Source organism: Astyanax mexicanus, chromosome 19 (assembly GCF_023375975.1).
Source record: "Astyanax mexicanus isolate ESR-SI-001 chromosome 19, AstMex3_surface, whole genome shotgun sequence".
NCBI lineage: Eukaryota > Metazoa > Chordata > Actinopteri > Characiformes > Acestrorhamphidae > Astyanax > Astyanax mexicanus.
The window spans coordinates 13,888,082-13,912,500 of NC_064426.1; the positions used below are offsets into that span (position 1 = coordinate 13,888,082).

The following is a 24,419-nucleotide window of genomic DNA, read 5'->3' on the forward strand; positions in this document are numbered from 1 at the left end:
TGCCAGTTTTATCATTATTGCTGCAATTACAAAAGATGCTCAGTCAGTGGGATTTGATTTTAAAAGTCACTATATTATTTCAATACATGATTTGGTCTTTACACTTAATCAGCAAAACACAGAAAGAAACATTTTTGACTAAAACATTTAGTTGTGAAATTTTTAATGCATCCCTAAAATTTAGCTTTGCTGTTTTTCATAACTCTGCTTCTACTGGTGATAAAATAGTAACCCACAGCTGCAGAGAGAAGCTGCAGAACAGAGGAAGGTAAAGCTCGCTGCACCTTTTCTCCTTATTTCTCGAGCTCCATATGTTCCTCATGCTGAAGTACCAGCAGCCTAATTACCAGTGGGACAGCGGCAGAAACAGTCACGCCTCCATCCACGAGACCAGGAGTGAGCCACTCCGGCTAATTCCCCCCATATCATCACATAACTAATCACTGATAACCACAGAGAGCTGAGAGCTGCCAGCTGTTCATACTGCTGCTGGAAAAGCTCTGAGGGTCCGGACTGGGGGGATGGATGCTGAGTCAGGAAAGTACATTCATTATTCCCTCTGTACAGTATACAGAATAAACACACACCCAGACTCTCCTCCAGTTACTGCCCACAGCAGACCTGCTGCTGCATTACCCACATTCTGAATCACTGCCTTCATTCTCTAACATACACACACACACACACACAGACCTGAGCAGGAAAAAAGGATACTAACTCATCCCATAAAGTGCTCAAACTTTTTGAAAGGAGTCTAAAATGTCTAAATACAGTGTTGGTAGGTTGAGGACCAATAATAATAAGATAAAAAAGTTTTAAAGCACACTGTATAACTGTGTGATGCTGTATTAACACAACCAAAGACCTTAAAATGGAAAAATAGATATAAATTAAGTAAATAATGTATTAAAAGTATAAAATTATAATTGTTCGCTTGTTGGTGTTTTCAAAAGGATTGCAGAAGGAATCCACCAACAGGAAAATCATAATCGTGCCAGGCATCTTCAGTTCAATTAGTAATCTGACCACCCTGTAACACTGTGATTGGAATATTATAAAAACTTTATAGTCAGGTGTGTGTCGAGTGTGTGGAGAAAACTGTGGGTTATGATGACTAAACTACTCAGTCTCGACTGAGCAATGTTTATAAATGTGTCCTCCTGGCAAATATGGAATTTCCTTAGGCTTTCCTGCACATTACACACACACACACATATATACACACACACTCATTCAGCATTAAACTGGCAAGAACGTACGAGCAAGAACTGCTTGCTGTGACTGCAGTATATAAATTAGTGCCTGACTATTAAAGCTACTGTGTCATTTAAATTTCCTTTTTTTATGGCACATATAGAGTTATAGAGGCTGTATATGAGAGGGCTGATATCATTGCGCACTTTACAGACTGACTGAAGGACTGATCAGTGTTATCTACAGCCACAGTTTATCAAAGTCTTTAAGGAAGAAGCTCCCGCCCTTCCTCCAATTCTGCAGAATGCAGTGTTTTTCAATTCAGTTCTTCCAGAATAACAGACTGTACCTTTAAACTGGACCAGAGAGGAAGCAGAGCGGATCCAAGCCAAGCAGCTTACATAACGGTTCCTTTCACTTTTACTCTGCTGTAACTTAACTCACCTTCTTTACTATACTATACATCCATTCAACCTACAGCACTTTAATCCTGTTTATTTGCCCTACATCACTTAACCCCATCCAAATAGACTACATCAGTTTAGCTCTGCCCATTCAGCCTATAGCAGTATAGTTCCGCCCATTCAACCTGCAACAGTTTAGTAACAACCATTCAAATTACTGCATTTTTTCTGCGCTAAATGAATGATTTGTAGGTGAGTAATGGTACAGAAAATTCATTGTTCGGTTCTCACCTCAGTATAAATCCCACAGTTCAGTGCATTTTCGGTACAGTTGGAGGAAAAAATAAAGAGATGGGGCTCGAGCTCTTTTATTAAATGCTTGAAACCACGGTTCTCTTCTACTCTCATCATGAGAAGCTCCATCTTTTGGATCTTGTTGGAACAAACAGACAATGAGAGATTGTGGCACTTTATTAAAAATAAAAAAACAGCCATAACTTAACTGCTTATACTAAAAATATTTTTCCTAGGAATATTACTGGATGCATTTCAGTGTTCGAGTTATTTGTAAGAAATATCAGCATTAGATTTTCAAAATTTAATTATATTAGTGCCGCCAGTCATATAAAAATGAATTAAATGTATGATTTTTTTTTTATGCTAGAACTCCCCAGTGTTATTGTGAGAGGACAGTAAAGTGTAGTGTTGTTTAGTTCTGGCAGACTAGATCATGTTGTGCTGTATTATCTAGAGTAGAGAGAGAAAGAGAGAGTGGTTGAGAGACAGAGCAAGAGAGAGAGAGAAGGAGAGACAGTAAGAAAGCCTAACCCTGTGTGCACACTGGAACAACAGGCAACTATTAATTTCCTATTGCAGGGCATGATTTCAGTGCAGCAATGGTGTGTGGACAACTAGAATGATCTGTGTTTCTTCGTACTTTCTCTGTTTGTGTGCTCCAGCCTGCACTCTTCAGGGCAGGCTATGGGCTAAGTCAGGTGCGAGTTGTTAATAGCAACAGTTCAACAGCTACACTGTCCGGGTGCAACACTCCTGTGAACATTAGTTCCGCATTATTGGTTCCACAAGTCTACTATAAACAGCCTGCACCCATGTATTCTGCATAAATTTGCGCAAACCAAACCATGACTCCTGTACCGTGAGATCCCTAATGGTAATTTCAGCCCAGACCAATGTTATAACAAATTACTAGGACAGCCAATCACAACTCAGCTCCTTTACATTTATCAGTCAGATACAGTCTGCATAATGCTAAAAAATAAAGACAGGTTGGAAAATGGTTGTACAGAAATCAACTGTAGATGGTTTTATTAGTGACAGTATGGAATAGAGGCTGGTTAAGCTGTGCTCTGCTGGAGAGATGGGATCTGCTGTGAAAGCCGCGGTGTGTTACTGTACACCACTCACCGCTCCCACCGGTGCATCAGTATCCAGAAAACCACTCACATTCTAAAGGATTCCAATCTTTCTCTCTCTTTATCTCTCTTGCTCTTCTCTCTCTCTCTCTTTCGCTTTCTTATTTACACTCATCATCAAAAAACTGTTACGCCCAGAAGGAATCTACCAACAGGAATACAATTTGTTGGGTAATTTGTGCCAGAAATCTTCAGTTGTAAGTCCCACTTTTTTTGTTTTGGTGACGACGACCATTAAATCCATGTGTCGAAGATCAACGGTTTGCTGCAACGGTCAGTCATCACACATCCAGAGGGCTTGGTGTCATTGTGTGGGGTGTGGTTTGTACAATGCCAATTTACCTTTGATCTCTATTACAGGCATAACAAATAGTCCAACATTACATTAGTAAGATCCTGCATCCAGCAGCCATACCTGTTCTGAATGCACACTCCAGTGCGCTGTTCCAACAAGACAATGATCATCCACATACTGTTGCTGTTTCAAGAGCTTGCCTTGAAGACACAGATACTATGCCATGGGCTGCTACATCGCCTGGCCTATCTCACAATGGAAATGTGTAGAATGCTATTGGATGTGCTATCAAAGCATGTATATTACACACTATACATATCATCATCTTAAACCAATCTGTTCCTTTATTGTGATTGTCTTTCACTTTTTACTTTCTGCCAACCTCTCTCTTACTTCTCTCTCTTTCTGCACTTTGTCACTTTATCTCCCTCTCTTTTCTCTTTTTTCTCTCTGTCCCCTCTCAGCAATTGTCTGTCTCTTTACACCCCCCTCTTTCACTCTGGTCGGTAATTTGATCGTCTGGGCCTGTACTGGGAGAAGTGGAGGTTTGGGATAGGCTGTGTATCCACGGCTGTGTGGGAATATTGGCTGAAATAGAACAGCAGTGAGGCTTTGTGTTTTCTTGGAGCATCTCTGAAGCTGTTAAAATACAGTTTACCGTTCCAGCACTGTGAAAAGAAAGCATCCTGGACATTTAAACCTTAACCTACTCTGCAGTTCATTACCAGGGTCACCAAATACGTGACAGCAACGAGAAGAAAGAAGAAAATGAAGTGACAGTTATTTCACTGTCAATAACCACTCCAAACACAAGGACTGTCACCTAATCCATACAGCTTTAACCTAACAGAGATCATTTATGGGTTCTGACACTGTATAACACACTGATAACACACACTAATGTCTGAGACACTGTTTTCCAGTGATTTTATCATGTTTTTGAAATTGTTAATAATTAAAATGATGGAGGGATACATGCAGGGTGATGTGCAGCAAAAATACCCCCTAATTATTTTATCCTCTAGATTGGATTATTCACTATTTTACCACTGTCAAAATTGCATATACATTTAATAAGAAGCTGAGGGTTCAATGGTAGGTTTACATAGTAAATAAAATGTTTTTTTTTTTTCGCTACAGTAAATTTTCATTACCATAAGCTACAGCTTCACACCAAACATTGGGTTACATATTGAATTTAATTAATTTATTAATCTGTGTTCACTTTATCTCAGCACGTAGTTAGCACCATGCTAATTGCTCTACACAAACGTCCACTGCTTATTAGCTACTTATTAACCTCATAAATGCAGTAAAACAATACAGAACAGGGAGAGAGGGACCAGGCACAGACAAACAGTAGGTATAAGACTACTTTTTACGCTCTACTTGCATTAATGAAACCAAATTACGCATTCAGAAGCCCTTACGACACTTAAGTTTACTATCTCTTCACACACTGGCTGCTTTCCAGGTGAAAGATACAAGCTGTACAGAGCTGAGATAGCAACATTAGCTTAGCTAACTTAGCTAGCTAAGCATTAGCATTTGTTTGTTTAATAAAAGACTGGCTGTCTTTTTCTGTGTACATTTCATTCACACTGATGTAAGTAGCACTGCTGGTGCACATTCATGATCAGAATAGCACTGCTAAAATAAATATGAGCACAATAGCATAGCACTGTTAAGAAAATACATTATTAAAATTGTACTGCTAAGATACAGGTATGTTTAGTTTTTTGCTAAAATATTAAATTGTAGTTTTGTAAAAGCTTTTTATTAAAAAAAAAGCAGGTAGCAGCTATTTTATTTTAAGTGATGAAAATAGTGGCAAAATGAATGAAAACCTGCAAAAATATGTGTTCAGTATTTGGGCTTTGACTTTTTAAAAAAAAAATTACATTCTGTTTGGTTTTGGAAAGTGTTCATTTTGGTGCATCTCTATTTCTACAGCATGCCAACTCAGGAACGCTGTTTGCAGAGTGTTTGATGGGTCACATATGACAGGATGCTGAACAGCGTCAGGAGGCGAGCTCATTCCACACACGGATGGGTGTCTCTCAGCGCAGTGATGTGTGTGTGTATGTGTGTGTGAGCAGTGATGTGGATGCCCTCATGTCCATTACTTCTGGTCTAGAGGCAACGTTCAGCTGAGCAGTTCCACACTGCTGTCACACCGCAGAGAGAGAGAGAAAAAGAGACAGAGAAAGAGGAGGAAGCGCGTCTTTGAATCGCAGTTGCTGTCTTAATCCAAATGCACACCACAAAAGAAATTGTTTTCCAAAAAAATTACATTTTAACGGCAGCTTCCAAAATATGGCACTACTATTGCATTTATTCTGGGTGTCAATATACACAACAGGCCAGTTTTCTAGACAGGGATTAGGCCTATTCGTAAACTATGGCTTCATCCCAATTGTGCACTACACACTTTTACTATAAGGTATAACCTGGGTGGATAGGAGCATAGAATATTAATGTACTAGCCTGTTTGTATTAACAGGAAGTAATAAAGCACTAGGCTTAATCCCTGTCTGAGAAACTCCTCCTATGTGTCTAATGAACACATTCAGCTACTATAAGTTAAAACTGATGTGTAAAAGCACACATACAGCTTCTCTAGTTCTTGTGGAGAGGTTTTGCCATCTCTGTTGCAGATAAACATGAACCTACTGGCACCATGTCTAATACCAGGTGTGGGTGAAAGGGGAATAAAGCCCACAGCTTTGAGCTGTAGAGCAGAAGACCTGTGTTCTCTGGAATTATGGCTTCCAATGGAATCCATCCAATACCTCTGGGGTAAGTTAGAGGCAAGAAAATATTTTTATAGATTGCAATAAACATAAATACATCAATTGTAAAAATGTCTTAAATACTTAATTAATATTTTAGCTATACATGCTGTCATTGCTGTATATTGTTATTACCAACACAAGTCTTATAGCCCCAGTGCAAGTGCACTGTGTTTGCAGTAAGACACAAAACTGTAATTTGGACTTTACAGTATTAAAGTTTTAAAGATTGAGTTTGTTTATTTAGTCATTCTCTTAGCACAGGTTTGGCTACTGTTACATAAAAACCCTTGAGCAAAAGTGAAAAAATTGTGTCTGGCTTTAATTATACCAGTTTAGAAATAATTAAATATATATAATGCAATTTACAAAAACACTGGATAAAAATGTATTGATACTGAGTCAAGCAGCATCCAGCGCCTGAGCAGCTGCTCAAATGAATAACCCCTGTGAACACTGGTCAAACATTACAGCCACGGGCCTTACACCACCACCCCACCTCACCCCCTTCCACAGAGTGCAGCAGGGAGTCTGTGAATTACAGAGCGGATATGATGGATTACAGTCATTTTCTAGCGTCACTGGAGCAACTTAGCGGCTTGTTTTCTGCTCCAGCGTCCTGATGGGCCATTAGACTGACCTGAGCAGCTCTGATGCATCGACAGAGAGAAAACATGCACAAAAATGCACCTGCAAGTGTGCATTTTTGCACCTGCAAGTTAACTATCTAAACATGTAGTACACTGTACCCCCCAGCAGTTGTAAAGTTAGAGACAACTCTACTCAACTCTCAGGTCTGACTGATTAACAATGATGAGCCACAACATTAAGACCCAGCTTCAACATTATCTCCCAGCCGAAAGACAATACAACCATAGACACCATTCTTGTGCATGGCACAGATGACATTTGGCCTACACCTTTAACCCACCACTGCACACACAAAGGTAACAGTGTTTATGACATGCATGTTGGAGTATATTACCTTTTGGCTCTCTTCTTTTAGTTTAGGTCAACTTGAACAGAACTAATTCCATCTCTTTACCATTATCTGGGTAAATGACTGCCCACCAGTCTAGCCTGACTATGATCTTAGACACCTCAGACACCATAGCAACAACATATAACAACACCACTAATTGTAAGCATATCTCTGATTATATCAGTACATCTGAGCATAACAACCAACTTGCGTGTTGTTAAGGCGACATTTATTAGACAATTTAATTGTTTTTAAAAAAGTATTCCCCTTGTTAGGCTTGGTTCCTCTGAATGTTGCTTCCTGCACTGGATCTCTACAAAGCTGCTTTGTGACATCAAATTTTACAAAAGAAAAAGCGCCACACAAATAATTTGATGTGGTAATAGTGTTGCATGTAAATGTTTAGGAACTCTGTTGTTCCGTTGATAACTGAACAGTCAGTTCTTGGATGGGGGCGTGTTGTATCTGGACGAATGGGCTGTGTGAAGACTTGAGACTCTTTGACGAGGGTCAGATCGTTACACCCAGACAACTGGGTCAGAGAGTCTCCCAAATGCCTTCAAGGCCTGTGTGAGGCTCCTAGCCAGCAACGGTGGGAGCCTATTGATGGTGGACCTAGAACTGACAGACAGTCAACATGGCACATTGCCTCACAGTTTTTGATTTTTTGACATTGCTCCACAATCATCTTTTGGCTGTTTATTCATACTCCTTCAGTACTGGTCCCCAAGCTCTAATTCACAGCCATACTAACTCACAGTCATCTGTTTGTTGTTTTCATTCCTCGCTCCTTCCATTTAACTGTGCAACTCTTCTGTGTTTCCGTCAGGATTTGTTTTTCTAGTATTTACAGCAATCTGCTACTGCAACTAATTTCTACGCTGACAGTGATGTTCCGTTTGCAATGTTTTAATAGAATCTGAACAGAATAGTGATTTATGCAGGTCTTTTCATACAGAACCGCTGCAAGTCTCACTAGCCTATACACCCACACAGTCCTGGACACCATGCAGGAGCAACCAGCAGCAAGATCAGATTAAACACCAGCACATCTCTGGACATTTTCAAGAGTTTGGATAATTACACTAATAACTAAAAACTCCTGATATAATCTTGTGTTTCACCTGGAAAACCAAAAATAAATCACCCAACAGCTAAAACAGGATACACTCACTACTCCCCCCACCCGTATTCTGGCTACTGCCCCTAAGTGAACATCAGTAAGGTAAGGTAAGGTAAGGTCTCTGGAAGCACAAGGTAGTAGGTGTTTCCGATAAAGTAGCCAGTGAGTGTAAGCACGAGGTGGGGTGTTTCTGATAAAGTGGCCATCTTATAGCCTAATGCATGTGGCCCCACTGGGCTGCTGCAGGCGCTGCGTGAGACGCAGTGAAGGCTACGATGTGGACCAGCATCATCATCAGCAGCAGCAGCAGAGTAGTAGCAGCAGTATTAGTGTATTGGGGGTGCTGATGTGGGAACGTGGATGCCTCCATGATCCCCACATCAGTACCCACGCACACCCACGTACAACCGCTGCTGCTGCTGCTGATGTGATGGTGGTGGTTTAGAGAATGATGAAGAGGCACCTACTCGCTTTGCCGGGTTTGGGTCTCTGCAGGAGCTTCTGCACAGTGAGCAGGTCCTCGGTCTTCACGGCCTGCAGCAGCTCCTGGTCCTTCCCCATCATTCAGCCGAGCTCCGTCACAACCACAGCATCCTCCGCGCGGGGGGGGGGGATGGGGTGGGTTTGGGGTGCTTGGGGGTGGGGGTGAGGATGGGGGTGGGGGTGATGGAGCTCGAGCCTGTGCGCCTGGAGGATGCTGATATCCGGGGAGCTCAAAATCACAGCTCGCGCGATTTCAAGCTTCAAAATATCCTTAACCCCCCGCCCCCTCCCCCACTCCAGCAGTCTGCTCTGAGCTCGCGCGCTCCGCTCCGCTCCGGTTAGACGCGTGATTCCCACAGCAGCTCGTGAGCCCGCGCGCGCATCTCTGTGTGTGAAGATGGCTGTAGGTCCAGCGCTCCGTCTGTTCTAGAACACCGAACCGCCGCGCGCCGCGCTCTGCACGCCCGAGAAAACAGCAGCGCGCGCCGCGGTGAGACACGAGCCCACCTGAGAAAACAGCAGAGCGAAATAATAACAATAATAATAAAATCCTCCAAATCACTGATTATTGATGGCTAGGTGCCGAGGCGGGGCGCGTGCTGCCTGCTGCCATATCTGCGCCTCCTGTGTGCGTGTGTGAGCGCGCGCGTGTGTTTTTCTGCAAGCGTCTCTGAAAAGCGTGTAAGAGCACACCCGTATTCAGACTGGCCACGCCCACCTGCTCTGAGATTGGACAGTAATTCATCACACATACAAGTATATTTGTAATTACCAGTAGTATTATCAGTATTATTGTTAATTGTCGGATTAGTGTTATCAGCAGTAATAATATTAGTAATAGTATTGTCGGTATTATTAGTAGAAGTGTCATTATTATTATTAGTATTGTAAGTATTATTAGCAATAGTGTCCGTATTATTATTATTATTAGTAGTAGTAGTAGTAGTAGTAGTAGCAGTATTAGTAGTAGTAGTAGTTACTGTAGTAATAATTGTATAAATAATAATAATAATAATATTAATAATAATAATGTGTAACTAATTAAATTTATTATTAATAATAAATAAACAATAATAGTAATTACATATACATTTTTCTTTCCATTTATGATATTTAGGAGACGACTAGAACAGTTTAAACTTGTTTTCTTTAAAATATCCATAGCTAGTTCGTAGCGACTAGGATCAAGAGATACAACAAGCTTTGATAATGTTTAGAAGAGTTTTTTTATTCATTATTATATACATTTTATATATTTTTATATATATTAAGATAAGTTTAGTTAATTATTATTAGTTAATTGTTATTACTATTATTGGTAGAAGTGGCAATATTATTATTATTGTAATTATTATTATTATTATTATTATTATTATTATTACTTGTAGTAATGTATTTTGTATTAAGAGAAGTTGTACTAATAATAGTATTTGGCTAGGCCAAGTGGTTGCTATGGTCTTGTTCGGTGGTTGTTATGTGTACTATGGATCTGTTTAATAATTGCTAGGGGATTGCTAACACCTCTCCCACAGACCCCATCACTTTACACAGAAACAGACAGTTATCAACAAATAAACAAATATTCTCTATACATCAGTTACACAAAGTTTACAGCTGCTGAGGGGCGGGGCTTCCGGAATACGGGTGTGAATAAACACACAGGGCCACAGCTAGACCCGCCCCTACTGCGGTGTGTTCAGCCAGACTGTGTGCTCAGCTGAGCAGAGCTTCAGCAGCGGTTAATCCAGAGTCAGTTATAGCTGTTACTATATTACTGTAAATATCAGATTTACCCCTTATACACTTCTGTTTCATGCATTCATTGGTCGTATTCATTTATTTATTTCGTTTAGATAGTTATTTTATACGTGTGTGAATCTGAGAAGTTAAAAGTGTATTTTATTTATTTACACTAATTTTGTAGAAGAGTGCATGTAACACATACACCCATAGAAAATGATAGACAGGTCGCTCTGGGGCAGCTTCAGGATGAATATCAGAACTGATCAACATGAGCACCCGCCCTGCAGGCACGCAATAGTATTAGACGTTATTGATGCGATCAGTTTTGGGTCTGAACGTAATCAAATCCTCACCGCAGCATTATTCCAACATCTAGGGAAAATGTCTTCCCAGAAAATGAAAGATAATCATATGATCATATTCTTTACCTGCATCATCATCATCATCATTACCCTGTATGTTACTTATCATTAACATAATCACAATATCTATTTCTTTTTTTTTCTTTTTTTTTCATTTTTACTATCTTCATCATCAACTTCTTTATTATCATATTATTCATCTTCATCATCATCTACTTCATCATCATCTTTATCGTCATCGTCTTGTTTGACTTTGTTGTGAACATTTTGATTGTCATCAACGTGATCTTTGACATCATGTGCATCATCCGTGTCCTCTTCATCCTCATCCTCGCTTTTGTCATCATCATCAGGTTAATCATCATCATTTTCTTTGAAATTAAAACTGTTTCATGGAGTTCAGCAACTCCTTTTTCCGTATGTTCTGGTTTTAATGTATGAGTTTTGTTGTGTTCTCTACCCCTTTTATTAAAAAAATAAATCATTTTATAAATAAATGAATGAATGAATGAATGAATATGATCCTATTTCTGCATTCTGAGCGCGGCAGTAAATTATCATGGTCAGGCGGCATCTAGCGGAGACTAATGGAATCACTGCTTCGGGCTGGTCGGTCGTCTGGCGCCTTCTAGCGCTGAATTTTAAACACCACAGAAACACCCTTTCTTTTATATGTTTGGAAATGAAATGTAAAAACGGTTCTTTCCATTTCAGCCAACAGAAAATCATATTGAAAAACATCGATATTTAGGTGGGACATATAAACCTCTCGCACTCACCAAAGGACAGAAAAGGATAATAGAACTTTACCTTTTACCTTATATTATTTATATATTATATTAAATATTAAACTGATGAGAGCCAGTTTCATCACAGCATTTTCTTGATGGTCTTTGCGACTGCGACTGAGGATTTTTTTTTTTTACCTTCATTTCAAGTATTTTTTTTTTACTTTGCTTAGTTGAGTAGTTTTTACCATAATGTGGATTAGATTTTACCCAAATAGGGCTCTTCACTGTATAATTGATGGTTTTAAACTTATTAAGAGGGAATATGCACACAAAGGGAAGCGCCCTTCTCTCCCCCTCCTTTACATTCCCACACATGATTGGGGAAATTGCACATTTTGGATCACTCTTGGGCCAGCCTTTCTAGTTTTTTGGACATTTTATCTGACTTGCGGGCATCAGGAAGCCGTTATTGACATGCGGTAGACTCCCGCAACTTCCAGGAGACTTGAGAAGTCTGATGTGTTTAAAACCATTTAATGCTACTGTTTACCCTGTAGAAGCCTGCAAACAATACTGTGATCTTTAAGCCGTTGTTAATCTTAGTAAAACAGATTGGATTGAATTTTGGTCATGCCTTCTTATTCAAAGAAGTGCTCAAAGTGTTAAACAAACCAAAATATTTTTTTGATTCTTCGAAGTATAGGCACATTTTGTTTTAATTACAGCTTTGCACTAGAGCTTAGATTCTCTGCCCGAACCTGACCCAACTCAAGGCCTGACCAAAACTTGGGCCGAGTCAGGTTGAGATTTCCCACCACTTTCCTCGGGCCGGGCTCAAGAAAATAATCTGTGACATAGGCATCTGTTTAATGCTATCATTTAATGCTATTTGTATTTTATATGAGGCTATATTGTGATAATCACAATGCAATAAAAAAATTGAACTGTGTTTTAAATAAAGTTGCACAAGTGCGTAATGCACACTCCACTTGTCCGTATTACGCACTTGACTTGCAGCGCATAGCCATAATAATGTTTTTTGTATTTGCACATAGACTATAAGCTCTTAAAGAGCCCTTACATAGTCTGGAGGTGTGTTTGGGGTCATTGTCCTGTTGAAGAATAAATGATGGTCCCACTAAGCACAAACCAGATGGGATACCATGCCGTTGCCATGCTGTGGTTGCCATGCTGGTTAAGTGTTCCTTAGACTTTGAATAAATTGCCAACAGCATCACCAGGAAAGCACCATTATACTTTCTCCTCCATACATCTCAGTGGTAATTACACATGTAGGACATCACACAATCTAATCAATTTTTCCGTATCTTAAAAAGACATGGTGTTTGTAACCAAAAATCCCAAATTCGGACTCATCAGACAAAAGGGCAGATTGGTCTAATGTCCTTTCCTTGTGTTCCTTGGCCCAATCAAATCTCTTCTCCTCGTTCATTATTGCAGCAATTCGATACGTTTAGATTCATGATACACATGCAGTCTTTTCTCTTCACTGGTAACTTTGATGAACTTATCCTGTGCAACAGATTTAACTTTTTTTTCCCTTGGGGCAGTCCTGATGAGAGACAGTTTCATCACAACACTACTGATGATCTTTGCGTCTGCGCTTAAGGATCCTTTTTTAGGAATTTTTCAAATTGACTGACCTTCATTTCTCAAACATTTTTGTCTTTACTCAGTTTAGTAGTTCTTTCCATAATATGGATTATAACTATTCAACATATAACTGATGGTCTTAAACTTATCAAGAGAGCAAGAAATAATAATAATAAAACAAATTCAAGGCACAGCTGTTAACTGAAAGCTATTCCAGGTGACTCTACCTCATAAAGCTGACTGAGAAAATCCAGCAAAGATGTGCAAAGCTGTTATCTAAACAAGAAGACTTCACTTTAAGATCAATTTAAAGAATCTAAAATATAAAAAATATTCTGTTTTTAAACACTTTTTGTTGATTGAAAATTGTACATATGTATTAATGATAAAGTGATTATAGTTTATAGATTATAGAGATTTCAACATTCATTTCGAAAAATTGGATGATCCATTAAAAAAGGCATTCACATCGATTTTAGACTCAGTTGGTATTATTCAAAATATAACAGGACCTACTCATTACTGTAATCATACTCTGGATTTAGTTTTGACCCTGGGTGTGAGCATAGATAACCCGAATATTCGTTCTCAAACCTCCGCAATTTCAGATCATTACCTTATTTCATTTAAATTACATCTCAGTCATAATATATGTACATCCCCTAGCTACCCTGTAAAACGTTCAATTACGCCTTTTACAGCCCAACAATTTACAGGTAAGCTTCCAGACTTATCAACTATAATGTATTCTCCTATAGACCCAGTAGAACTAGACAAACTAACCAAAGGTTTAGAAAATACCTTTCGCTCTACCTTAGATGTTGTAGCACCCCTTAAACACAAAATAGAGAGACAGAAAAAGCTCGCACCGTGGTACAATGATCAAACTCGTACCTTAAAGCAGTTAGTACGAAATTTAGAGCGTAAATATCGATCAACTAAACTGGAAGTGTTTCACTCTGCATGGAAAGACAGTCTTGTTAAATATAGAAAAGAACTAAATAAAGTTATTTCCAAATTAACTAAAAACCAGGCAGGTACTGAACCTCAGATTCCAGCCATTCACACCAGCAACGATTTTATGGACTTCTTCAATAGTAAAATTGAAAACATTCGGGATAAAATTAAACAGATAAATATTACATCCTCTCTGTCATCTGGTCTGGCTGATCTAGAACAAAACCCTGTTACTGAAGTTCTCCTATTAGGCCCCAAAGCTGCTAGAAATAAATTATCAGACTTAATGCTAAATCTGGCTGACTTCTCAGCCACCCCTGGTTCAGCAGCTAAAAACCTTGGAGTTATCATAGATTCAGATCTAGCATTCGATAAACACATATCTAATGTTACTAGAACAGCTTTTCTACACCTCCGTAATATTGCCAAGCTAAGAAATGCCCTATCCCTGCATGCATGACGCAGAAAAATTAGTACATGCCTTTATTACCTCAAGGCTAGATTATTGTAATGCACTACTGTCTGGATGTTCCGGCAGTAACTTAAAGAAACTTCAGCTAGTTCAAAATGCTGCAGCCAGGGTCCTCACTAAAACGAGAAAATTTGACCATATTAGTCCAGTACTATCAGCACTGCACTGGCTTCCAGTCAAATTCCGCATAGACTATAAAATTCTCCTGTTAACGTATAAAGCCCTACACGGGCTCGCTCCTGAGTATTTACAAGACCTCATCTCCTGTTATGAACCACCGCGATTACTTCGATCACAGGGTGCTGGTTTATTAGTAGTTCCTAAAATTCAGAGGAGCTCTGCAGGAGGAAGAGCTTTCTCTTATAAAGCGCCTCAACTCTGGAATAATCTCCCCGAATATGTTCGGGACTCAGACACAGTCCCAATCTTTAAGTCTAGACTGAAAACTTACTTGTTTAGTTTAGCTTTTGGTAATTAATGTTTTTCCCTTTAGATAAGGCTGCAGATTCAGGGGTTCATGGACAGAGGAATTTGTGGTAAACTGAGATGCTGGTGCTGCTGTTCTCCCACTGCACACGGTCACTCAGGTTTGTGGACGGTGGAGTGGGTGGATGCCAGTGTTTCAGGGAGCCTCCATGTCTATGTTACCTTCTGGCTCTCTGCCTTTAGTTAGGCTGTTTTACTCAGTTCTGCCGGAGTCATTAGCCACACTCTGATAATGTTTTATATTCTCTGTTTTACATAAATCCAGTCAAAACTAATTCCATCTCTCTGCCTTCCTCCGAGTTACTGACTGCCCACCTGTCTGACCCGATACCGAGGGATGTTGGACCCTCAGGCTCTCATGTCCTCTGTCTGGCCAGACTGGAAGTTTCTGAAGTCAGCTCTTCTCCATCCACCACCACAGATCAGCTGCTCATCATCCATCTTACTCTATAAGCCATTAGTGGAGCTGCTATACACCTGAATATATAAAACCTATGTGGATGTATGAAAGACTTTTTAAAATTAATTTAAAAGCCATTTGACCAGTGGTAGGATGGTCCCCCCTTTAATGTGAGTCTTGGTCCTCCCAAGGTTTCTTCCTCCTCCTGCAGCTCTGAGGGAGTTTTTCCTTGCCTCCGCGCTCACTGGGGGTTCTGTATTCTGTATTTTCTATGTTTAATGTTTTGCCTGATTCTTTGTCCTGTAATCATGTTTCTGTAAAGCTGCTTTGTGCCAACACCAGTTGTAAAAAGCGCTATACAAATAAATTTGATTTGATTTGATTTGATATTTACTCATAGTTTGGATGACTTTAATATCAACCCACAAATTACAGAACATTTTCAAGTAATGGAAAAAACACTGAAGTTAAGGTGTGTTGAGACTTTTGATTCTATATATCAGCTATATTCTTATAATGAGAGAATGATTTGTAATTAAACATGATTTAATAATGAGAAAATGATCCCTTATTTTATATCTAAACAAAAGTGTGGTAGAGCTACAAAAACTCATACATTATCAAAGACATGGGCTGATGGGCTTTTTTTTATGAAAAATCATTGCAAATATAGTGAACAGATTAATGATCAACTATATTAACTATAAAAGCAAATCATAGAGCAAAATGAAAATAATCGAAAAAAGCCTTTTATTTTGGAGGATTTGTTATAACCATATACAATTATTGTTATTATTATTATTATTATTATTATTATTTTAACCCTCCTGTTATGTTCATTTGTCAGGAACAGTAATGGTGTTCACTGGTCATATTGACCCGGTGCATGTTTAATAATCCAAAATATGTTTTTTAATGTTCCACTACTTATAACAACATATAAAACAGAATAGTTTTACTTAATATTAAAACATAACATTGCAATTTTGTTTTTGTTTGAGTTTTTGCAGGGAGTGGTTAAAAATATGTGAGATGAACCATTTTCATATTATATGTTGATTGCACAAATTAATGCAAGCAGAAGAAGTTTAACACTGATTTTCTTTTTATCTTTCCTACATCTTTAAAACGGGTCAATTTGACCCAGAACAAAACAGGAGGGTTAATGTCCTGTCTCATAAAAAATCTCCAAGATCGACTCTCTCCTACTAATATATTAATTATTCATTAAACATAAAGCAGCATGTTAGCTGCGTTATTTACTTTTTTCCATCCGTATTTCGATTCCTCTCCTCTCCTCTACTGGCGATTGGCCAGTTGTTGTCAGTCTCGAGCCAATCCCAAATGTTTTAGACCATCGGAGAACCAATCATAACAGGAGAAGGGCGGGATATGACATATACTACTGAGCACGGGTGGGAAACAAACTACAGAACACACCTATTCTCGATTCTTGAGGAGGCGGGATGCCCGAGACAGATTATCTCTCTGATTGGACCGAGCAGAGAGAGACTTGGTTGTGATTGGTTGTTGTGTTGCCATCAAAGCCGTAGCCCTCGCGCTCCAGTCGTTACTGTTGTCCTAGCTTCAATAGAGTTAGCATGAGAAAAGGAGAACCGTCCTGAGGTAAAAAATCTCACATTTTATCCTTGTTTATGTGTTTATGTCAGCTAACGAATTTATCTGTTCGAGTTTTACGTTTTTAACCGATATTGGTGGATATTTAGTGGGTGAATCGTGTCCGAATCGGGATAGAAGAGTGAAGAACTGAGGCGAGTTTTTCTTTATGAAAGTTAACCGAACCTGAACTAGCTCACCCTCAGCGGCTCCATCCCCACAGATTTCAACAAGTTTAGTGTAGTGAAGGGTTGGTAAGTGGAGTTAAAGAGAGGTTAAACAGCGCTAGTTTAGTAAGGGTGTGTTTGTGGAAGAGGATTGGCGCTTTTATGTTTTGGGGAAGTTTTTTCCAGGCTGTTTTTATGCGAGTTTGAACTTGTATGTGTTGTGCAAGCAGCTCTGTGGTGCTGTAGTTAACTGATAATAACAGACGGAGAGCGGCAGGAACAGTGCATATTTGTTTCTTTTTCCTTGTCTGTGTCTGCATGTCGGTGTCTAGTGTCCCCAAATCATTTTAGTGTTTAGTCAATATCAACTAGTAGAGAGAGAGAGAGAGAAAGTGTGTGAGAGAGAGATGCTCGCTCTACCATTTGCCAAGAGGGTTGTGGGAAACTCATCATGGTCATCACAGGCTTGAATAACTGTAACCTTCTATAATACTGTCTACATTAGGCATAGTGTGTGGGCATAAAAGGGATATTTATTCCACAGTAAAATAAAACGTGTTTATCTGTTGACCTGCCTACCCGTCTGTCTGTCTGTTTTTTTTATATTACTGGTTTTGCAGGACAGGAAAGGATAACATCAGGGCCTGTGCTGCTGCTGCTGTTGTTGTTTATATGAAGTAGGCCACCTTCATTTTTGGTCCACATTCCTTGGACTATCAACAGGCATCTGCACCTGGCAAAGGTCAAGATGATGTTCTTGCTTTAAGCTGGACAGTTTTTAGTGGAAAGTGACATTCACGCCACCCTGCACACAAAAACATTTTGATCTGGAATTCCCAACCTCATAGTTTGGCAGGGCCTTGTTGCTCTGAATCTAGGTCAGCGACAATCAGCCCTCTTTCAGTCAGCCTGCAGCAGTTTTGGGAAGCGCTTCAGCTGGACCAGGCTTGGATCAATTAATTGCTTGGCTTGATGCTCTTTTACTGGAGATTACTGGCTTTGAGCTGCTGGGACATGAAAACCCCTCGCCACTCACCAGGGAGATTAGAGCAAGAGTAGTGCAGGGAACCACTCCCTTTCTCTGGACCAGAGTCAGTATTATAATTTGTAAACTATTGCTCAGAGTTAAAATTGGACCCACATTCAGCATACCTCACCAAACCTTTTTGTAAGATAAACATCATATTAATGTTAATATCACAGTAACACAGAATTTGTAAAAGGACTCTTTAATTAAAGTAGCATTAAGGATTAAATTTTGTGTAGTAACTCATAACATAATCAGAATGTATCATCAGATATTAAAGAAAAATGCTGAGTTTAAGCAGTGCTATTTCTTATCAGCAGAGCTTTTTTCCAGTACTCATGGTAATCTGTGTGGGTTGTAGCCTCAGAATCTGCCCATCAATAGTTCACCAATCCTATTTCCACCCCAGGGTTGCCAGGTATAGACCAAAGCATGCAAACAGTTTGCTACAGGCAAGGAAATGATTGAGCTGGATATTTTTTGTTGACCAGGTTTCAGGAAGGTTGACAACACTAGCTAGGTAATTTACCACTACCACTAGTGTAGTAGAGACAAGCATTTTGGACATTAAGTCATGTGTTCACTGATTAGTGACTTTTGTCACTTGCCCATGTGTGTCAACCTGGCAACCTGTGTGAGTTAAACGTTTGGAGAGGAGTGGTTGGGGCAGAAAAGTCTATCCAGTGTTGGACGGACAACACTTGATAGTGGAAATTGGACACTTGTTGTCATTTCACAAACTCATTTATTACTGATTATTCCTTTAAAGGTGTTTTTCAATGCACTATGTCTATAGAAAGCCTAGAAACATTGAATTCTTGAATGGTACACACTAGCATACACTAGCTGTGTTTAATGACGTTTGATAATTCACTCTAGCTAAATAAAAAGTCTAATATTGTTTAATAGCATTTGACCGTTCACACTGATTATAGAAGGCCTAGATGTGTTGAAAGAATTTGATGGCATTAGACAATACACACCAGATGTAGAAGCTCTAGCAGTGGTGGATAGTATTTGCCAGTATACACTGGCTTTAGAGCAAAGGTATTAAACATGTCCACAATGAGGCTGTAGGCTCTCATTCTATGCACCCAGCTGCACACCTGATTCCACTTGCTTAATTAGTCAAACAACTGATGACTTGAGCTTCTGCTTGGCAGAAATAAAGACCTGCAACCACACCCGCCAAATGTGGACAGGTTTGACCCCCAATCTGTAGAGGGTCTAGTGATGTTGGATAGCATTTAAACCATCTAATGGTTTATAATAGTGGTATATAATAGTAGATTACTTAACAATATATGCTGGGTTTGTCTTGTATCCACATAGTACCACAATTTTAGTTAAAAAAAAACTGATAAGTAAGCACTTGTATCAGTATCATCTGAATTTAAGCCAAAATACAAGCTTGGTGATCACTTGATATTTCTCCAGTTTAGCCCTGAGAGCCGATTTGTCTTGTCCTGTTTTAGTCAGTTTCTTAAAAACATATTGCCACAGTGCATAACAGTACATGTAGCTCTAGCAGCAGTTTTAATATATACAAAGTTGCTATTTTTTTTGTTAATTCCATTGATTTGCTTAAAAAACCCAAAATCCAGAGTGTCACAAAAAAACTGATAAAACCCCACCCTGAAAAGCTGAAAGAAGACCAGCAATGTTAATTGCAAATGGTATTTGACTATTCACACTGGCTATTAAAGTTAAATTCACAATTCATTGTATTTATGGAATACCTTGCAGTGTTGGATAGCATTCAACATAGATTATGTTAACATTATATAACATGTATTGGGTAAATATGTGAATTGTGTTTGGCTGCGAAGTCAAAAGTTAATAAAGCTGCTGAGGCAGATCTGGCATGCTCATTTTGGTAACGGTAAACTCGCCTGAGTAACGGTAAACTTGCCTGGGTAACGGTAAACTCGCCTGGGTAACGGTAAACCCGCCCAGGTAACGGTCCAATTGGGTTTAAGTACCGGTATTCATAATAACCAAACCCGATTGCATCACCTTCACCAAACTATGAACGGATGCTGGTAAAAGCTGCTCTAGGACTGGTATGATTCAGCAAACATCCTCTCTTTCACATGTATGACCTTCTGAAAGATGTTTCAGGACACAGTGGAGATCAAATGACTCTCTTTAAGAGAATGATTTTCATTCCATTAAGTTGATCAGAAAAAGTGCAGTTCTCCCAGTCCCCCATCTGTTAAAGATTATTAGTCAAAATGGCAATAAAACGTGGGTTTGGACAAGTAAGTGTAGGCCTGTGGCTAACACCAGGAATCTACATATCCTTAAAGTCTTAAACTCATTTAGCTAAAAACAATACCTTAATTTAGTTTAAAATGTATCAAATCCACCTAAATAAATGTTGGTTTTATGACAACAGGCTAAACTAAGTGGATCCAAGCAGCGATATTTATGGCTCTTATGTGGCACCATGTTGAGGAACGTTTAGCTTAAAACGCGGGGGACATTCACTAAGCTATATAATATTTTATTGCCATTTAGCCTCTCTAGGAGTGATGCCCACAATGATGAACCAGGCTTTGTTTTATTAAGCTGTTTTTAATGCTTTATGGAATTTTACATTCCTGTTATTGTTATTTCAGGAGCAGAGATTTCCACAAGCAGACACAAGGTATCTGATAATGAGACTGATCCATTGACTGAACTGTGGGCAGCTACATACTGTTGTTGAGGGTTTCATAATTCAGCTTTATGATAACACATGATACACATAATACACAGCAAAATTGACCCTTTTTAACTATTCTCTTAGTCTATCATCAACTATCAGCAAATAATATAAAAAAAATGTTAGCATTTACAAAACAATCACTCAGCTTTAAGCCTGCTGAAGCAACAGAGTATCCCCCTCATTGCAGCTATCCAGTGCATGTGTACTAGTCTGTTTGGATGTTCTTCTGCCTCTTCCTTAGTGTAGCAAGTGGTCAGGGTCAGCAGAGTTCCTGAAACATTTAAAAGTAAACTGATCTTGTTATTTAATTTCATAATATGCAGTAGAATCGCTGCAATGACTGGTATTTTCAAACTTCATAACTTTTCTGTCTGCCTTATCTGCTTTGTCTGGCTATGATGTAGCAAGTTCAATTACTGAATGGACTGAAAGTAACTTTACTTCGTCAGGTGTTTAAAAATAACAGATATACCTTTATGTAGCATTTCTTTTGTATTTATTTCCCCCTCTTTTCATTAAAGTGTGAGTGTAAACTGAGTTTATGGAGTCTTCCTGAGTTTTGTGACATAATAAAGCTTGTTTTGTAGCATGGATATTTCTTTTCTAGTATGGAGATTTGTAGCATTTGTAGCAGGAGGTTTTGGGATTTCAGCACAACATACAGATGCTTTTATATTACACAATGTTTCATTAACTCTCACAATCAAAACAAAAATGTGTGGGGGCTCAGAGTGGTCCAGGAGACTTACAATCACCCACCCACCCCACCCAGTATTACTCTCCCAATGTAATGTTGGCCAGCACAGGCATCGGTTAGCTGCTGTATCAGAGCTATGTCCCCGTGCTTTCCTCCAAGCATACTGGCTACCCATTATTTCAGCTGCAGTTTAAAAGGACGCAGTGGCTGGCTTCACATGTTGGAGGCAGGTGTGTTCAGGTACATTTCTGGCATGTTGCTGTCTTGGCAATGAAAAACACAGGTGCACCACTGACTGATTAGAACCCTGACAACAGTCAACCAGCAGACATTCATTCCTATCTTGGCCCATTCCTATCTTGGAATGCAGGTGTGCTGTGCACGCTCACAGCATAAACATGCTGATCAGTTTCCTCTGCTGAGAAGTGCAGAAGCGCTGCTGCATTAAAATACCAATCTGCCAAAATCAGAGTGCACCTGGCTCTTAAAAGGAATGAAAAGTGACACACTGATTGGATTAATGCATGGTATGCTTAAAACACACACATAATCGATTAAGAAAATTAATACATGCCTTTTAAGTGTTTAGAGCAGTGTAAGGCATGCTTTTTGCATCCTCATGATACCAAACGCACACTAACACAGTCTAAATCAAACTGCGTGGTGCTCGGTTGGCGGCTCACCTGTAGATCGCTAAAATTTTAGTGTCTGCTAGGTCAAAATGTTAATTTATTCCGTATCTAATATTTGTTGTTCAAATAGTTTCCAATACCTATCAATGATTAGGTGTTGCTACTGCAGCTAATGTTCCAACTACCCAGATAACATGCCGTGATTCGAACATTGGGTTGATATTTTATGTAAAGAACATGGTGATCCACATTTTTTCATAAACTTCTATTTAAACTTTAGCAGATTTTAGCAGTTCCCCTCCCCCCAAACGATATGAAGCGGTGCAATCTGTGTCTAACAGAGGAACAGAAAAGGAGAGGGCCTACCTGCTTTTTTTGCTCTCACATCCTTCAAATATCAGAAAACTTTCCTGAGAAAAGATAACATGAATAAGAAATACTGTGTAAATAATAAGGCGCACTTAAAACCCTTTAATTTCCCCAAAAATCGCCAGTGACCCTCATATTTGTATAATAGTGCACTTTATGTATAAATTCTTTCAGTAAGGAGCAGTAAAGCAGTAAAACTTCAGTGAAGTTTCTCTAGCACAGAGGTCAGAGCAGTATTAGCATTAGCCGCTATCCGTAACGCTAGCTCTTTCGCCGTTCGGAGGTGAGTATGTCAGACCGCAGCCGGACTGTAACCGTGTTAAAACAAGCTATGTGTGATGAACCGCTAGCTAATTGGGCACTGTCTTACCAGAACACTCAGGGTTCCTCAGTGTATTGCTGTTGGGCCACATTTATTAGCACTAAGTGCTGCTAACCTCAGCTAGCACTGCTGCTAATGCGCCAAAATACTGTAAATCTAAGCTTACTGTAAATAAACGGAAGCGCTTTACTCACCTACTCACCTCAGTTTTCAGGAGAGAAAACTGTGTAGATTAATATCCAGCTCTCATTTGATTTTAAAAGACTTTTTAAGAATATTACAGTTTTGTTTACTTAGGCAACCCAAGCACTTATAATACGGTGAGCTATATATATAAAAATAGACGTTCATTGATGGTGTGCCTTTATAATATGTTGACAAAAAATACAGTAAATACTAAAACCGTTTTTTTTGGGGGCTACTGTAAAGTAAAGATACATTTTATATATTTAATATATTTTAACAAGATTTACTTTTTTTTTTACATTATTGTGAATTTGAACTCTGTAAGCAGGTTCTCTACAGTGGTGTATTATTGTAATGCTAAACATTCATATATATGTATTAATTTGTGTGACTTGTAAATTTCTTTGCAACCTAAGCACAATGTTTGAGGATTCCTTTCCTATTGGACAGGCTTCACTTTGACTTTAAAGGAGCAGTTTGGCAGTAAATCATATGAATGGGATTCTGATATGATATGTAGTTTACAAAGGGATATGCTCATCTCAAACACACACACAATCTTTAAAAATCTGTTGAATCTGTTTAAACTTTTAATGTTTTTTTTTCTTGTTTTTTTTTTTCTTATTTTTCCCCAGGTGAGGTAAAGATGTCGGTAGAGGTGGATGTTTTGCTGCAGGAGGCGAAGGAGAGTATAGAAGCAGCACAGAACTATAGGAGTGAACTGCAGCAGAGACTACAGGGGCTCAGTCAGGCACGGAAACAGGTACACACAGACACACACACACACACACACACACAGAGGATGTGAAAACCATCATAAAGTTGTATGGTTGTTCAGCCAAAACATCAGGATAGAAAGTGACAGAATACAGGTGCTTTAAAACACACAAATTAACATATGCATCATGAAAAAATATGTTTTCATGCAGGTCATGTCAGAACTTAGAAGTTTAGCGCCACCCATTCAGACTACAATAGTTTGGACCCACCCTGGCCCATCTATTCACCATGAAAAATAGCTCAACCCCACCTATTACCCCTAGAGCAGTTTAGCTCAACCCATTCACCCTATAGCTCTTCAGTCCTACCCTACTCATCCTACATTAGATTAGATTGCTGTGTGTGTGTGTGTGTGTGTGTGTGTGTGTGTGTGTGTGTGTGTGTGTGAGAGAGAGAGAGAGAGAGAGAGAGAGAGAGAGAGAGAGAGAGAGAGAGAGAGAG

At 39.2% G+C, this 24,419-nt stretch overlaps 2 protein-coding genes across 3 annotated transcripts in view; one reads left to right on the forward strand and one right to left on the reverse strand.

Moving 5' to 3' along the window:
• caskin1 (CASK interacting protein 1) overlaps window positions 1–8,830 on the reverse strand; it is a 138,602-nt gene extending 129,772 nt beyond the window's left edge. For both annotated transcript variants that reach the window (XM_022686362.2, XM_022686360.2), the window contains exon 1: window positions 8,691–8,830. In XM_022686362.2, the coding sequence (XP_022542083.2) occupies window positions 8,691–8,787 (97 nt within the window). In that variant the 5' untranslated portion in view covers window positions 8,788–8,830. The remainder of the gene's footprint in view (window positions 1–8,690) is intronic.
• An 8,165-nt stretch (window positions 8,831–16,995) lies between these two features.
• crlf3 (cytokine receptor-like factor 3) overlaps window positions 16,996–24,419 on the forward strand; it is a 26,865-nt gene continuing 19,441 nt past the window's right edge. Inside the window, exons 1-2 of the mRNA XM_049467691.1 lie at window positions 16,996–17,097; window positions 23,834–23,961. Of these exons, the coding sequence (XP_049323648.1) occupies window positions 23,845–23,961 (117 nt within the window). The 5' untranslated portion in view covers window positions 16,996–17,097; window positions 23,834–23,844. The remainder of the gene's footprint in view (window positions 17,098–23,833; window positions 23,962–24,419) is intronic.